Here is a 17,460-nt window from a genome sequence, read left to right as displayed (position 1 = left end):
TCATAAAAGACTGATTCTGATTTGTTTTGGAGAGGTCTTTATTGACCACACTCAGAACGAGTAACTTTTTCCCTAGAGTAATTTTCTTCATACCACTATGCAGACACAAATTTTTCCAAACAGGAAACAACATACAATTATCCTGATAATGTGCACAAAATTAAAGATTTAAGAATAAATAAAAAGGTAAACACACAAATTGTCTTTTTACAATTTGCAGTTTATCTTTAGATTCAGACCATTGTGTATGAGTCACCCAGGAGAATTTAACTCAGCTCTACTTTAATAATCATCCTTCTCTGATTTGCTATGGCATGTATTACCTAGAGACATATTTTCAAATATTATACTCAAGGCTGAGTGAAGTTTAGGGAAAAATTAAAAAACTTACCATCAAAAACTCTGAAGGCTTTCTTGCAGCTTGGTAGAGGCCATTTTGCAGAATTTGATTTTTGAAAATTTTCTTTCAACTTCAAATATTCCGTAGGGAAAAAAGATTTGGTAGAGTTGTTCAGTTCTACAATAATTAATGGGAAAGAATGTGTACATCAATGCTGTAAATATAGCAATACTTTGCATAGGTTTATACTACAAAATAAAAATGCCTTATGTACTGTGTAATCCTTTTTCTGATTCTAACATCTCTTAAAATCACATAAACTCAAGCATTTCCAGATATAGCACAAACAAGTTTTGAACATGCTGTTTTGGTTCTGTTCCTCTGAAAAAAAGCATTTAGGAAAGATGACGTCAAATTCTAGCAAAATGAAGTACATAATCATAGAATCATATAATCCTTTGGGTTGGAAGGGACCTTTAAAGGTCACCTATTCCATCCCCCCTGCAACTGGTAGGGACATCTACAACTAGATCAGGTTACTCAGAGCCCCATCCAGCCTGGCCTTGAATGTTTCCAAGGATGGGGCATCTACCACCTCTCTGGGGAACCAGTTCCAGTGCTTCACCACCCTCATCGTAAAAAATTTCTTCCGTATATCTAGTCTAAATCTACCCTCTTTTAGTTTAAAACCATTACCCCTTGTCCTATTGCAACAGGCCCTACTAAAAAGTCTGTCCCCATCTTTCATATAAGCCCCCTTTATGTATTGAAAGGCCGCAATAAGGTCTTCCCACAGCCTTCTCTTCTCCAGGCTGAACAGCCCCAGCTCTTTCAGCCTTTCCTCATAGGAGAGGTGCTCCATCCCTCTCATCATTTTTGTGGCCCTCCTCTGGACCCGCTCCAATGGGTCCATGTCCTTCCTGTGCTGAGGACCCCAGAGCTGGATGCAGTACTTCAGGTGGGGTCTCACCAGAGCAGAGTAGAGGGGCAGAATCACCTCCCTCGCCCTGCTGGCCACCCTTCTTTTGATCCAGCCCAGGAGATAGTTGGCTTTCTGGGCTGCGAGCGCACATTGCCAGCTCATGTCCAGCTTTTCATCCACCAGTACCCCCAAGTCCTTCTCCTCAGGGCTGCTCTCAATCCCTTCATCCCCCAGCCTGTACCGGGGGTTGCCCAGAACCAGGTCCAGAATCTTGCACTTGTCCTTGTTGAACCTCATGAAGTTCACACAGGCCCATTTCTCCAGCTTGTCCAGGTCCCTCTGGATGGCATCCCGTCCCTCAGGAATGCCAACTGCACCACTCAGTTTGGTGTCATCTGCAAACGTGCTGAGGGTGCACTCAATCCTCAGTGCGACCATCCAGCCAATTCCTTATCCACCGAACAGTCCACCCATCAAATCCATCTCTCTCCAATTTAGAGAGGAGGATGTTGTGAGGGACTGTGTCAAAGGCATTACACAAGTCCAGATAGATGACATCCATAGCTCTTCCCTCGTCCACTGATGTAGTCACTCCATCATAGAAGGCCACTAGGTTGGTCAGGCAGGACTTGCCCTTGGTGAAGCCCTGCTGGCTGTCTCGAATCACCTCCCTGTCCTCCATGTGCCTTAGCATGGCTTCTAGGAGGATCTGTTCCATGGACTTCCCAGGCACAGAGGTGAGGCTGACAGGTTGGTAGTTCCCAGGGTCCTCCTTTCTACCCATTTTAAAAATGGGTGCAATATTTCCCTTTTTCCAGTCCCCAGGGACTTCACCTGACTGCCAGGACTTTTCAAATATCATGGAGAGTGGCTTGGCAACTACATCAGCCAATTCCCTCAGGAATCAGGCTATTTAACTTACAAAACTATGATGACCTCTATGAATGAAAATGACATCTATCAAACTGACTGTGGTATTAATTCTCAGTTCATATTGTTTTTTGTTTAACACCATCACTCGGTAACAGTCAGTAATGGAAGAAGAGGGGAAGAGTCAGAAAATTTTTTTTGAGAATTTTTAAATGGTGTAGATTAACAAAAATTAAGAACATATTTGTACAATGATTAATGACACATTGCAAGAGTTGACATAACTTATTAATCTCAAGATATCATCAGCTTCTTGGGATATAATACAGGGAATGATGTACATAGACTGCAACTCAAAACTGTCAAAACTAACCTATCCATAGCAATACAACAATGGAAAACCATTTTAAAATAACCATATTTTCCTACCACAGCAAAGAAGTGATCTGCTGATAACACAGCTGCCAGATAGCAGTTAACAGGGAAAACTTCAAAACCCCCCATTTTGGCCCTTCAAACCACCACGGCTCCAGGTAAATACTAATAATAGCAGCCGCTACCATAACTCCTTCTGTATCTTAAAAGAAAGAAAAGGCCCTTCACAGATCTTCGAAAAGTCTTACATATTATTACTTTACCTGGTTCATTAGAATTGTACATACTTTTTCAATAATCAATATTTTATGAAAGGATCAAATCTTTTTCTCTGGAAAATTTGAGAAAGTTAAGCTTTTTGTGAACAGGCTTCAGAAAGAAGAAAAAATTCCAAATGCCCTTTGGTTGCAGTAGCTTTTTCTATGTAAGAAGAAGGCATTAGCAGATTTGAAGAAAAAAAAAAAATGCTGATCTTATTCTAAAAATTATGCTGTATTTCACCGTGTCAGAATGCAGGTGGAATGAGGCTACACAACACATGCAGAGTACAGAAATCTCCAAATCCTTCTGTCTCGTTATGTGAGAATGGCACTACTGCACACATAAACCTCTGTCAGTGAAGGGAAAGAGGTCATTTTCTCTCCTAAATGTAAAAGAAACAAGCTGTGTATTTTTCACTAGTGGTTTTTTAATTTTTATATAAGAGCTTTATATGCTACTGAACATATTTGGATTAAGTACTATTCGGATTCAGAGAAATAGCCTCTGATGAGACTCTGCTTGCCTCTCACAGCATCAACAGAGAGTATTTTAGTTTCCTTATACAGGCTACAAAAACCCACTCAGTTCTTTCAACTTTATTATCTAAATTTAAACACTGAAATCGCTGGTGAGACATCTAATTCCTGTTTTTCAAAAGGCAGTGGTGACAACACTGGCTTTTAAAAGGTTGCTTGGTTAGGCTTTTAATGAAAGATCCCTTCAGGCTCGCTAGGCCACCTGTCTTTCTGTATGTATGTGACCCCTTCCCTGCCACGTGCCTGGACCTCCTGTGTACAATCACTAGACTGAATCTGTGTTTCTCCAAAGTGGTGGACTTATTGTACATGAGTGACAGATCTGGCCCTTCTTGGAAACACTTAACATAAATTAAACTTTATATGAATGGAAGCATAGAAGCCAATCCCTGGCTCACTCTTTCCCCTGATCCCTGATAGGAGAGGCATTTAAAAGACAGAGTTACTTGAAGTGGGTTGCTGCACTCAGATCCAAAGCTGTTGTCTTAGGTGTATCCTGGGCACCCTATCATCTGACCAGATGTGTTTATTCTGATGGGAGAACGGCTTTTAAGAAAGCTGGAAATGCATGAAGGACACCCATCAGAGCAACCTATCTGGACTGGAACTCACTCTCAAGGGAACCAGTGGAAAAGGCTCACTTGCTCAAGGCAACAGGCCAGAGGAAGTACCCTCGTAGGACACATCTGGACTGGTAGCTCTGCGTTACGCACTCTTTTTCTTCATAATTAGTGGATGATGGACCTGTTAGCCTTCATCTTTTTTTGACGTTACACGCGCCCTTCTGTTGCAGTTATGTTCAGCTTACAAAACCGTACAAGCTAAAAATTGAACTTCTGAATATATCCTTAAATATTTTTTTTGAGATATACTTGTAAAATAAAATGCAGTTATACAAAAGGAAAGCTGCAGAAGGTAACCAGAATAAATTAATAAGGGAAATAAGACATCCCAGCTGTAGCATTAGAGAAATATGTAAAGAATGGTAGCAACTTTGCCTTTCTGGTTGCACAAACCTATAGCAGCAGTGACTTTAGCATAACTTTTAAAAGGCTTAATAAATCTCCTGAGTAAAAAAAAATATTTACTACCCTTTACATTGGTCTGGGACCATCCATCTTCCTTAATGTGTTAACTTTACTAATTTCTCTAAGGATATGATATCATTATCAATATTTCTTAGTTGATTTAAAAGCTGCTCAATATGTTATCCACTGGGAAATTACAAAATATTTTTTTTAATACATGTATAATAAAACAAAGTAAATTTAGTGTATCTTTTTTCAAATATATTCCTAAGTCAAGCATATATTGCTATATACTGAATAGCAATATACAAATAGCTGCTGTAAGGTCATATGGATTTTTGTCATCTGAAGTTGTTAATACTAAACACATCTCATATACTGTTATGGCTCTCTATTTACAGTAGACTCTCTATTTACATATTTATGACGCTGTATTTACACTTTAGCTACACAAATCCTTTTCCTCAAAAAACCTACATACCTTTTTAATATTTTCACAGAATGGGTTAGGTTGGAAGGTATGTCTTGAGATCATCTAGTCCAACCCACCTTTCTCATGCAGGGTCAGCTACAGCAGGTTGCCCAGGAGCATGTCTGGTTGGGTTTTGAGTATCTCCACAGATGAAGACTCCACAGACTCTCTGAGCAACTTGTTTGACCACCCTCACAAGAAAGTAGTGTTTTCTTGTGTTCAGATGGAATTCCATGTATTTCAATTTGTGCCCACTGCCTGTTGTCCTGTCAGTGGGCACCACTAGGAAGAGTCCAGCTCTCTCTTCTTCATTCCCTCCCAGCAGGTATTTTTACACATTCTATATTAAGTACTCAAAGGCTACAAATTATCCTGGTAATATTTCACTTAAATAACGGTATCTTAAATGCGTTGAAAAGTTTTGCAAATACATTTTACCAAGTATCCATAGGCTCTCTTTGTGTTCTCCCAGTAGTATTTTACTGCAGCAAATCTGTTAACTAGCTTTATTTTTAAATTTAAATAGCCCTAAACCAACTGAAAGTAATTCTCTATTGGTGAAACACATTTCATCTGTACATCAAATTCAAAGGAGCATCAAGCATTAAGCAAATGAAATGAGAACAGCTTGAAACCTCCTTACACCAGCCAGGCAGGGTGCTGAGAGTGCTCAGGCTGCAGCTTTCCATCCATTTTGTCTGCTGCAGTGCTGACATAGTCAGTCTCTATCCCTGGCCACCAGCAGCTCCCCAGTGAACCATCCTGGGGCAATGAGTTTGTCTGAAAAAGGCCTCCTTCCCATCCAAGTGAGTTCTTATTTAGCCCAGTCAGTTCCTTGAACTGGTCTGCCATCAAATTATGCAAAGTTGTGCCTGTGCAGAGGAAGAGTCTGTGCACAACCAGAAATAGAAGCTGGGCAGCTCTTCTGATCAATGTGAAATCATACTTTAATCTGCATCCCCAACCTGTCATCATCACAGCACTCTCCCAGTTTAAAGAGAATCGCTGCAAGATCTCTGCAGCATGCAAAAATAAACAAACACTCCTGCATGGCTGAGTCATGTCCATTACTTTGTGACCTGTCTATACACAGTTTTAAGGGCTGTAAAGGGTCTAGCTCCAGATATCATAGTGCAATTTTATCTATGGTGCTTGAATTTACCTTTTTAAGCTCCAGGCATAAAAGAATGACTCATGCTGTTCCAGGTATCTCATCTACAGCACTACTTGCCCTCTTCTATCCCTGTACCCATTCTGACATCAAACACCCCTTACCCACCATGTTTTCCTACTGCTAAAAGTCAGGAACACTAGAGATGAGGGTGTAAGAGGCCAGGAAGGGAGAATTTAAAAACAAGATTAGTTAGGAGGATTCTATAGTTCTGCCAGCCTTTATTTTCACTTGTAGCTAAATTAAAGCTGCAAAACCAAGAAAAGAGCATTTTTTTTTGTCATTAAGTTAGTAATTTTAAAAATGCTGTTCTGGTAGGATATTTTGAGAAAATGTTTATCATATTTGGAGTTTGTGATTATTTAGCAAGAGGAAACCAAAGAAATGAAAAATATCAGAACCTCACTTCAAAAATCAAAAAGTTTTAAAATATGCATCCAGAATAATTTGTTACCACTGAAGAAAGCCTGCATGGAATAGTCCTAGGAAGAATTAAATGCAGAGGAAACCTCACGGTGGCTTAACATCACCAAATTTGTTCTGCATGCGTTTCGGATTTGGCCCATTGCATATTATTATTTCTGCCTTTCTTCCTTTTATGACTATATTTGGTTATCAAGGTTTTACTATACTTTTAACTACATATTTATTCAGGCCAGAAATACAGGAAGGAAAGCTACAAATATTTTTCTGTATTGTAAAAACTTCCATTTTTATACCTGCTTGGAAAAAGACTCTGGCAATTGTAGTGCGACACAGTGGACATGGAGTGCTGGCTGGATTGTCTTTGGCAAGCATCCTTAAGCAAGGTTCACAAAAGATGTGGCGGCATGGATAGCACATGTAAGGATTGAAATAAACATCCAGGCACACTGCACAGAGATAGCTTTCTTTATCTCCTCTGAGTTCATGCTCATCGTCTGCATGCAGGTTATCATTTGCAGTCTGTAAGAAGAAAAAGAAAAAGAAAACATCTTTTCACAGCTCAGCTCATAACTATTTTGGATAAACCAATCAGCAGGAAGATGACTTTAAGTAACACTTAGGAAGTTGGTACACACTGGTGGTATTCTTAATTTTTAATACAGGTTACTTTTAACGAGGTGATGAAAGATACTGATAAGACAGGAATGTCACAACAAGCACTCTGTGGGAAAGGAGAAGGAAAATCATATGAGACAGTAAAAGAAGGAAATAACAAAACCAAAAAGGCTGAGTAAAACTGTACTATGATCAGATTTCTTCTTTTAAAACAGATTTTAACAATTCATTTGTAACTTTATTACCAAAATACCTGGTTACTGTGCCAAGAAAGGCAAAACAAAACAAAAATCTCTAAAAATAACGTGTGGATTGTCCTGCCTTGAAAGGTAATTTGGGAAGGGCATGTTTCAGCAAGAATAATGACTCACAGTTTGAAAGAAGCCACAACTTCGCTACTACAATGCAGAATCTAAACCTTAGAGTAGGAAGTCTAGGAACCCCTAACATCTTTCATAACTGCTTGTTTTTGCCAGCACATATGCTCCGAATTTCCTGCATTGATATATTTGTAGGGGGACATAGTTGAACTTCCCAAATGGTGTCCATGTCATATGAGTGTAACAACTTGTGTATATTGCCAGGTTCCTGCTTTGCTCTTGTAACATGACTACACCTTTCCATTTAATCTGAAGATCTTATACTAATGACATCCAGGGTTTTTGGCTTAAAGAAAAAAATCTTATTTCATCTCTATGGGAGCCACACCAGAGACACTGACTTTGCTCTAGCTCCTCTACCCATTCTGTCTGTTTCACAGCTAACAGACCTCAACATAGCCCAATATCCAAGGGACCCACCAGGAAAGAACCAAGGCAGAGGAGGGTGTCAGACACTGCTGAGTGTCAAAATTCTTTTCTCATGCCCCTTGTTCTAAACTCCCAATCCTTGCCTATTGATCTCAGTTTAAGTGTCTCAATTCTAAGCTGCCTCGTAGTATCAGTAACTTCTTGCAAGCTCCAGTATCCATACTTAATACCCTCATGCCCCTTGCTCAACTACTGCTCTGTACCTACCTCTTTGCTAGTCCTGCAATGCTAATCCTGCAAGGCCTTCCAGACATCCATTCTTGACATTAAGTATACCTGTTGATGCACTTCTACCCAATCAGTACTACTCTGTGCTAGAGCACCTGCTTGATTTGCATCTAATTTGCATACCCACTAGCCTTATATTACACAGGCCACTTTTGACACTCATAGGACATGGCACACAACCACTGCCTGATACTGGTATACCATATATTAATGACAATTGTTATTTTGTGCATACTGTAGAGATGGGAGTCTCTAGGTCTGTTTCAGAGATGATTACGTGTACGGCTTACTGGTTTGGATTTCTGTTGTCTCTCATTATAGTCAGTCCTCTTCTACCTGGGATACAGAACACTGCAAATAATGAGTAAGCCCTAACAGTATGGGTACTGTGGAATGCATTTAAAAAAACAGAGCAGAAGTATTTACTCAGAATTTATCAGTTCTGGATAAGCACTCGTCCTGCTAGTGCAGCTCAGCCTTCGCATCGCACTTTCCAGAACACCAGGTGCCAAGAGGGTTTATAAATTCTGGCCTCTCCACAAATGTGTGGAGACAGTTTGGGTTTAGCACTGTGTCCAAATGTAAGCTCTTGTGCAATCCTAAGCGTTAATAACTGCATGGCTCTTGTAGTACTTACCTCAGCACTTATTACTCCAGCTTGATTTTCTCCATGCCAGACTTGAGGTGGGCTCAGAAAACTTCAGTGTGTACTGTAATTTGCTGCAGGGACAACTAGGCTGTACTGTCAAGCAGCCAGTGTCTAGCTGGGACTAGCTTCTCGCTTCTCTAGCATCTACAGAAGCTGCTCCCAGACAGTAACAACTGGGACTATTACTTCTAGCTCCATGCTGTAGGAAAGAGTGTTAAAGCAGCACTATATTACAACTAATCAATAACACTGTTTAACCCAGACTGTCTCTACACTTACAGCACAGACAACCTGCATCAGAACAGAATGGCAAAAGGTAATTGAGAGTTGATTACAGCTAGGTAATTTCAGAATGAAGGAAGCCTCATAATACCATTTCTTTGACAAAAAGTGGAAAACAATTTGGCAGAGAAAGCAAGGAAAGTAGTCTGAGCTTAATACATAACAGAGATGACTTCTGCAGAGATTAGGAAACACTAATACATTGTGACAATAAGAACCCCCTCCAACCCAGCCATGTGGACTTGGCAGTGCTAGGTTAACGGTTGGACTCAATGATCTTAAAGGTCTTTTCCAACCTAAATGATTCTACGATCGTATGATTCTATGTAAGGACAAAATTATAATTAAAAGCTAGCACAAAATCAAAAGAAGGGCTGGGGGGGACACAAGCTTTTGCTGACTTTTGGTTTTGATGAGCACTGATCAGAATGGAAATATACAATGTGTACAGAGGAGCTGCTTGTCTCATTGGCTAGAAGTGAAACATCTTGCATGAGCCAGTTAAGTAAATGAGGGAGCTAGAGGCAAAATGGCTGAGGACTCAAGGGTAATGGCTGGTTCTGAGATACATTTGTAATCACAGTAAGATGCACAGACAGGAGAATCTGAGAGCCAATTGCAATTAGAAAGATATCAAAATTATTCTAATGTGCGAACTAGACTCTAGTTAAGAGTAATTTGCTTAGTGGATCAAAGGAAGAGCTGTCTTTTCTACAGCTTTGCGCCCCTTCTCAGAAGACCTATGGCATGCACATGGCATCATTTAGTACTGCAATACTAAAATCAGAACAACTTCCTTATGCAAGAAGCTAATGCACAGTAATTTAAACAGGCATTATTTTTTGTCTGCAATTAAGCAATGCCTACATGTTCCAACTAGAGCCAGAGCTTTGGTGTTTGAGAGCTTTCCAAGCATAAACCAGAATGTTGTTCTTGCAGAATTACAGTACAGACAAAATTGAGAAAGGCCATGTAGTAATGTGCACTGTGAAATGGCTGGGCATTAAATAGCACAAGACAGTGCAGAAAATTGTGCAAGAGTGATGGAGAGCCTGTGGAATGGAGACTTGGGAAACAATGCAGATGTATTATTAGTGTGTGGCCCACAAAATACATCCAAAAGTTCTCTAGAATAAGAAAAGTTATCCTTGCCATAAAACTGTGGAGATCCCATTCCAGACTGCACTTGTAACAGTGGCTACATGCTCCACTGGACAATGATAATCTTTTTCAGTAATTCCTCACTAAAAGATACTGACCTATGTGGTGATCAGAATACATATTCCATTAGATGTTATATAGACTGGTTAAGAGGGGAAAAAATTATTTCTGTCCTTCTATGCTTAATGTAAAAGTGGATAAAACTGTAGTTTCTTTGCGGAGGCAACTCCTTCACTGTTCTCTTACATGAACAGTGCCTCGAACAGTACCTCAAAAGGGGAACAGTGGTGTGGGAAGCTCATGAAGCCACATTTTCACCCTTACAAACCAGGAGGAAGACCTCACCTGCTGCACATTCGCATACCTCGTATTTTGAAAGAGTGCAGTGTGTATGTTCTCCTTTGTTCTCTTGGAAGCTGCCTCTCTGTAATCTGTTCCACGCTATTCATAAGCCGTACGTAAATAAATCTACAATGATTTGCAGCTCTAAAATAGATTTTAAGCCTTCAGTTATACTATATAATCAGAATCATACACCTCAGGTCTGAAAAAGTTTGAAAGAATGAATATAGATCCTGTTTTGTACAGAAATGGATCAAAAATAAATAAATACTTGTTGGTTGCTGCCGGAGAAAAATGATCAGTGGCTTTAGCCTGATTTCCAACAGAAATGCAGCTTATGGCAGTGCCATGTCTATCCATCTGTCAGGTTGTCCCACAACAGCTTTTGAACCAATTGTAACCAAATCTGACACAAGGGTTGTGACCTCAGGTATACTGGCTTCCTGAAAATTTCATAAAAATTGACAGCTAGATTGAGTAGAGAGACTGAAATGAGTGCCATCACTATGCGAAAGTCTGCAGGTGCTTTGTTGCTTTGAACAGAATTTATGTAGCCTAATTTCTGCCGACTAAATTGGTCACATTTCATGGAGTTCCAAAAGCAAACTCAGAAAACAAATTCAAGTCCAATTTTAAAATGTAGGAAAAACTCTACCAAAAATCTTTACTAGCTAAACTAGCAGAAGTTCTTCCAAATCAGGCCATAATGTCCACCGGGGTTTATATGCCTTTGAGCACTCTGTTTTGGTTGATGGGTATGATGAATGCAAAAGGACATATTTTCAGGTGTCTGGCAAACCTAAGCTTGAAACATATAAATCATAATAGGGCAGAGGTGCCAATGCCCATGGCTTAAATATCTGTACAAATCAATAATTCAGTCTGAACGCCCTGCATGCTAAATTTCTCCCCATACAACATTTCAGAAAAATCCAAAGGCAAGCCAAAAACTTCAAAGCAGAGCAAAGCAGCGTAAGCAACTCTCTGGAGCTACATACTGCCATGTCCTGCGTTCAGACCCTCTCTGCTGCATTTGGGTTGGATACATTGCTCAAGGGGAAACAACTGAAGGACATTTTCTTCATCCTTCTTCTAGAGAACTTTTGTTTAAAGCTAACAGTGTGCTTTATTTTTTTATTATTCTGTATCATTTAGAAGTAGCTTTAGGCAGTGGAGTTGTTCATCTAGTGTGATTAAGTGCTTTGCAGACTAAGGCTTCTAAGGCAACTACTGACAGGACACCTATACTTTTTGTATATGGGGCTCTAAAGAGACAACAATAAATGAATAAACAATTAAAGTGAAAATCAGAATATTCTCAACAGATATTTGTACTCTATCCTCTAGTTAGCCTCTTCCATGTTCCAGAGAAAATAAATTACCTATCCTCCTGCTTCCCACTAATTCCCTTTCCCTCTCTATTTGAGTTGTCAAAAATTGTTTTGAGGTCACGTTTATTGGTGCAGGCTACTGCTTTTCAGACTTGAAAAAACTTTTTGACCCTCCAAACTTTGCTTTTCCATACTCTAGCAGTTTGCCTAATCAAATATGGTTTATTTGTTTTGTTTGATCAAATATATGTACACATACTAACTTGTCCCTATCAATCTCAAATTGTTTCTATCTTTATGTAATGATGGCTACAACAGTATTACTACAATCTTTTCCTAATCCTGAATGACCTCATAGTGAACAACACAGGCAAGTTAAATTTCTTACCTAGTTAAAGTTTGCTGAATTATTATGCATAGGCCATAGCTGAGAAAATTAAGTATCAAGTTTTCAGTGTTTACTGTATCCAAACATTACACATACTACAAACAGAGCCAGGTCAATAACTCTATGAGTTTATCATACTCCTGGCTAAGGTAATTATCCAATCTATTATTTTAGAATCTGAGCACTTCACGAGTGCAACTCATCACAACTTGTCTGGTTATCTGAATTTATTTTCTCTAATATGCATTAAAATTTCTTGTACTTGCCTACTGTGACTTTGTACTATCGCCAACCTACTCAGCTATGATAAACTCGTGAAGCTCTGCACAGTGCTGTTTGAACTTGACTAGGTGACTGCCTTTGCACAAATCACTGGTAAGTCATTAGAAGGTTCAAGTCTGAAGGTTTCAAGCCACAAATTAAAATGTATGCAGAAAAATTGGATAGCATACAGAAAAGATACTAGAAGATGAAAACAGTGAGCCAATAGCCTGAAGATGAGATGCTTATTGAAAGCAAATGATGCTTGTTAGTTATGAACCCTAACGTGAGTACCGTTTTCTTTTGTTCAGGTGCAGTAAGACACCATTTGGAGGAAGGTTTAAAGGTGCTCACAGGCTGTGTAGAGTCAACAAATCTTGGAGAATTGTTCTGAATTCACTACTCTTCTCAAGAGTTAAAAGACATTGTGTTGTGTGCCCTGAAAGATAAATATGTCTTCTCATATGCTGGCCTGGAAAAGTTAGCTTGAAGATATTGTTGAAGCATAAAGAAGGAGATAGGAAAGGAGACAATTTTTTTGGTCCTAGATGGAAACACCTGGGATAAGACAACTGATATGCACGGACACAGGGCCTTGCTTCAGTGCTTACAAACACTGTCTGGAGCAGCTGTACTGGAAACTATTCCTTATGACTAGTAAGCAAGAAGTCAAGTGTCCAGAGCCAAGGAATTAGGCATTTCATTAAACCCATGTGATGTTGTCCCTTTGATGAGGCCATTCACATTATCATCAGAGCTTAATGGAAGAGCTCACCAATGGAAGATACAGGGAAATGAAAAATCTGCCAATTCTATGGAGCCTTGTAAGGCCAAAAGATTCTTCAAGTACTGAATGCCAGGACAGACACCTTCATAACCACAGGGTAAATGTGGATATAGAAAACCATTGGAAGAATATAGCTTGTGCTTGCCCAAAAGGAATTTCTTCTCTTGCTGCCTACATAGACTGCTTTTAAAGGCTTTCCTGAAGTTCTGTACAGGTTGTTACTGAGATCTCTTCTAGAATAACATACCCAAGTTTGAACATCTACAATTTAAAATTTACATTGAAAACCAGAGAGGGCACAACAAAAACATATAAAAGCCTAAAATACATCCTACAACAGAAGGCAAAGGAATTCAATCAACTTGATTTTTTACAGTCTACCATAAAAAGGAATAATAAGAAGCCACATCTTACAGATGCAATTAACAGTTCAAACTGAAAATAATTTGAAGTGAGAACAATAACAATTCAAACGGATTATCATTGTGACAAACTCTCCACCACTTACAGGCTACATATGTGGACTATTCTTTCAAAATAGCTAATCTCATGGCCTGTAAGTTAATGGAGCAGGTATAAGACACTGAGTGCAAAGCCTACAGGAGGCTATTTATCAGTGTATAGCTATTGCAGCCCAGCTGCAGACAGAAGTTAACTAAGAGACAGTACTAGCACTGAAATGGCTGGATTAATTCAGCGCTCTACGGAACATAAAGCCCATCCTTGTACATGGACATTTCACTGGAGTCTAAGTAGGTTCAGCCTGCATTTTTCTTCTCTGGAGAAGCAGTTATACTCAAAAAATATCAAGGCAATCTGACAATATCTGACTTTCATAGACCTAAAACTATTACAAAGAAACAATAAAAAACATGCCTTACTCAGAATGAATTTAAAGTTTTACAGGGTATATTTATTTAATCTGATTGTTCAAGGAACCATGTCTTTTTTACACACTTCATTAATTAACAAATTAATTAAAGAACATTACTTACAGCATTTTTTAAACTTCTGGTTAGAGATTCATTGAGAGTTACAAAACTGTAATAACATCAGTAGCCTGTTAATGACAAACATTATTTCATACTAGTTAAATGCATTGTTAATATGATTTCTTTTAAGTAAAATGACAATTTGAGGACATAACTAGAGTACCTTAAGAAAAACAAATTTATAAAATGCCTTGATACGTGGCAAGTTAACCAATTTGTCTCACTGAAATATTTTTACTTCAGCAGATCTTTAATCTTATTTATATCAGGAGAGAAAGGTTTACTTTGTGGAAGAAGTGGAAAACAAAACTCAGAAAAACAGATAAAGGAGAACGATCTAATATCTTTTTATTCCTGTACACACTTCACAGAACTAGAATAATGACTATTTTATTGTATTACTGTACTCATTGTATTATTGTATTCATACTGTTTTAATCAGGTTGAAACAGGCCACACAGAATTGAAGATGTTGTACATGGGTATTACGCATATGTCCCCTTTCTTTCCAAGCATCTAATATAATATATTTCAGTTTCTTGTTATGATGAATTTGAAATTATTTAAGCATTTTTTGTTATGCAATTTGGTTAATCTCTGCAGTTCCTTCTATGGAGTAATTGAGCCTTTATGTTTTTGGAATACACATCTAAACTGGCAGCTCTAGTTATTACCCTCTTGGAGATTTCTCTTAGAAGAATCATATTTATTGTTTAAGAAACATGTGTAAACACAGCTTTTATGATGATCTCTTGAAGATAATGGCAACTACTTCATTGACTTATCAGAAAGTATTATTCCCATTAAAATAATTTAAGTATGAAGATGAATTCAGAGATAGGCCACTGGAACAAATATTACTCAAAGTACTTGAATCACAATCATCTTAATGCTTTAATATTTATACCCATCGCTAAACTAGTATGTAAGAAATAAGTGCCATGTTACACGCCTGTCTTAATTTTTATTTTGATTTTGCATTTAACAAAACACACATTATTTATTCAGGCATTTAAGAGAATGATGTGAGCATTATAGCTAAGTTGGCAAACAAAGCTTCACGCCAAAAATAAACATGCAGAGTAGAGCACCCAGGCACAGCTACTAGTGTCACTACACCTAATAATAAAGCAAATATTAATAATCATTCATCTTTATTGAAACCAGTATTTCAAACAAAGAGGAGGAAAATTCATTCGCAGAGGCCTGCAGAAACATCTATGAATCTCCTAGAGCCTTTATGCAATGCCTAAATAACAGATAAAAGATTGTGTTGGCCCTTCTGGTATGAATTCCATGCAGAGAAAACATTTTCTTTTTTTACAACTTCTTTCTTTTACAGAAGTTGTAGGGAAAAAAAGGAGAGTATTGTTCCTCCTTTTGGTATTAGAGATCTCCTTTGCATTTTGGAAACTGAAATGATGTAGAACTGTCAGTAACACGTGTGCTAAACATACTGCTGAGGTTTACAGACATATTTGGACTGAAAGGTTAAATTATAGTCCTGAAGAAGTAAACAAGCTGCAAGCACAAAGACTGCCTTCTGTTAGTTAGATCAAAGCAGTTTCTATCTACATCTGAAGAGTCCTCCTCTCTACTACAAAGAAAGTACAGCTGCTCTCTGGTACAAACTAGTAATTGTTCTGGTACATGGCAAAAAGACAGAGTCCTGTCAATTCACATACACAAAGAGCTAGAGAATCAAGAAAATATTTCTGTTGAAATATTAATGTTATATCTGTAAAAATAGCATATCTTTTAATTTTAACAAAGATTTGCAGCACTGAAATAACAGACAATTGATTGCATTTATTTTTTCATTCTACTTCTAGGCTTTGCATGAGAGTATATACTATTACTCTGTTAGGGAAAATGCTCATAGCAAAATGTCTGTAAAAGAATGTGCTGTATTTTGGCAGCTTTGAATAAATATAGTCATAGTATATCAAACAATGCATCTGAAATTCTTCTTGTCACTCAGCATAGATCTATAGCAAATTACAGTGATGCATGACACAATCTGAGTTAACAGCATAAAAAAGGCCCTTTTGTGCAGAACACCCACTCTTATTAAAATAGGTCTCTTCTCCAGCACTCTACAGCAGAAAGTGGAGTAGACAACATGGGAAGAGTGCTGGCCAGAGATGAAGATCCACTCCTCTTCTGAAGAGCATTTACAAACTGTTTATAACTCAATGTATCTCCACTTCTGGAATACAGCTTTATAAATATCATCATTTATAAACATCAACACAGATTTTAAGTTTCCTACCAAAGCCTCATTTTTCCTGGGATTTGCCAGCTCCAAGTTAGTGTTCTCTGCTCATACAGTCTACAGCAACTGCATAGACTTGTCTGCTAACAGTTATCAAAAGGTCAACACAATGAGAGTTACACAGAGCTTCGGGCTGCTAGGTATGGTTATAGAAGGCATACTACTGTTCTGGACAGAAAGATGGGTTTGCTGAAGCCTCTCATCACAGGCTGTTTCAAAAACATCTTTAAATAAATTTTACACAAATTCCTTTGTAGTATTACATAGGCATGACCTTCCCTTCAGTCATTAATTGTGGTGGCTACATGATCACTCAAATTTTACTAATACAATAACACAGATTTCCAACATAGGCTGGGGCAGAAGTGAAAAAGTTCTTGCCTTTTATTCATCAGATAGAAGAGAATTTAGGTAATAATCACCACAACTATGACTCAAAAGAGGTCTTTAACCCATATAAATTAAATGTGCCTCTATCTGTTTTCACCTGGATGCATATTATGGCATGCCCAACCCAGACCCTTCAGCTGGGCACCTGCCAAATGTGACATCCTTCCATCTGGGCTGGGTGCCCACAGTGTCCTTTTCATTGGGCTGGGACATGCCTATCTCTCACCCCAAAATCAAGATACACACAGGACACCCTAGACTTACGAATCTGCAAGTACCCTCTGTTTCCCCAATGAAGGCATAGTTTGTGACATATTACAGTAAAATACGGATTCACCTACTGAGATGAATTGCTTTAAAATAAGTTGCCCTAAAATTAGGAACCTAAAACTATATTTAGACAACTAAATGATTGTCCCAGTTTCCCAAAGCTTCCTTATAGGGATGGAGCAACTGGGTGATCATCTTGCTCAGAACAATCAGACCACCTATTTAAAGTGTCTTGGCCGAGTTTCTTAAACTCTATTTAATTATTGATTACATAAATAG

General features: G+C 38.4%; 1 protein-coding gene across 1 annotated transcript in view; it reads right to left on the bottom strand.

Annotated features, from left to right (window-relative positions):
• RNF180 (ring finger protein 180) overlaps positions 1-17,460 on the bottom strand; it is an 84,411-nt gene that overhangs the window by 20,990 nt on the left and 45,961 nt on the right. Inside the window, exons 5-6 of the mRNA XM_087759865.1 lie at positions 6,695-6,920; positions 392-517 (exon numbers count right to left, since the gene is read on the bottom strand). Coding sequence (XP_087615991.1) covers positions 392-517; positions 6,695-6,920 — 352 coding nt within the window. The remainder of the gene's footprint in view (positions 1-391; positions 518-6,694; positions 6,921-17,460) is intronic.

The sequence above is a fragment of the Nipponia nippon genome, unplaced genomic scaffold, assembly GCF_047370975.1.
Source record: "Nipponia nippon isolate SJK-2023a ecotype South Korea unplaced genomic scaffold, ASM4737097v1 scaffold_20, whole genome shotgun sequence".
Taxonomy (NCBI): domain Eukaryota; kingdom Metazoa; phylum Chordata; class Aves; order Pelecaniformes; family Threskiornithidae; genus Nipponia; species Nipponia nippon.
The sequence above is the reverse complement of the archived record's forward strand: the minus strand, read 5'-3'. Positions and strand labels throughout refer to the sequence as shown.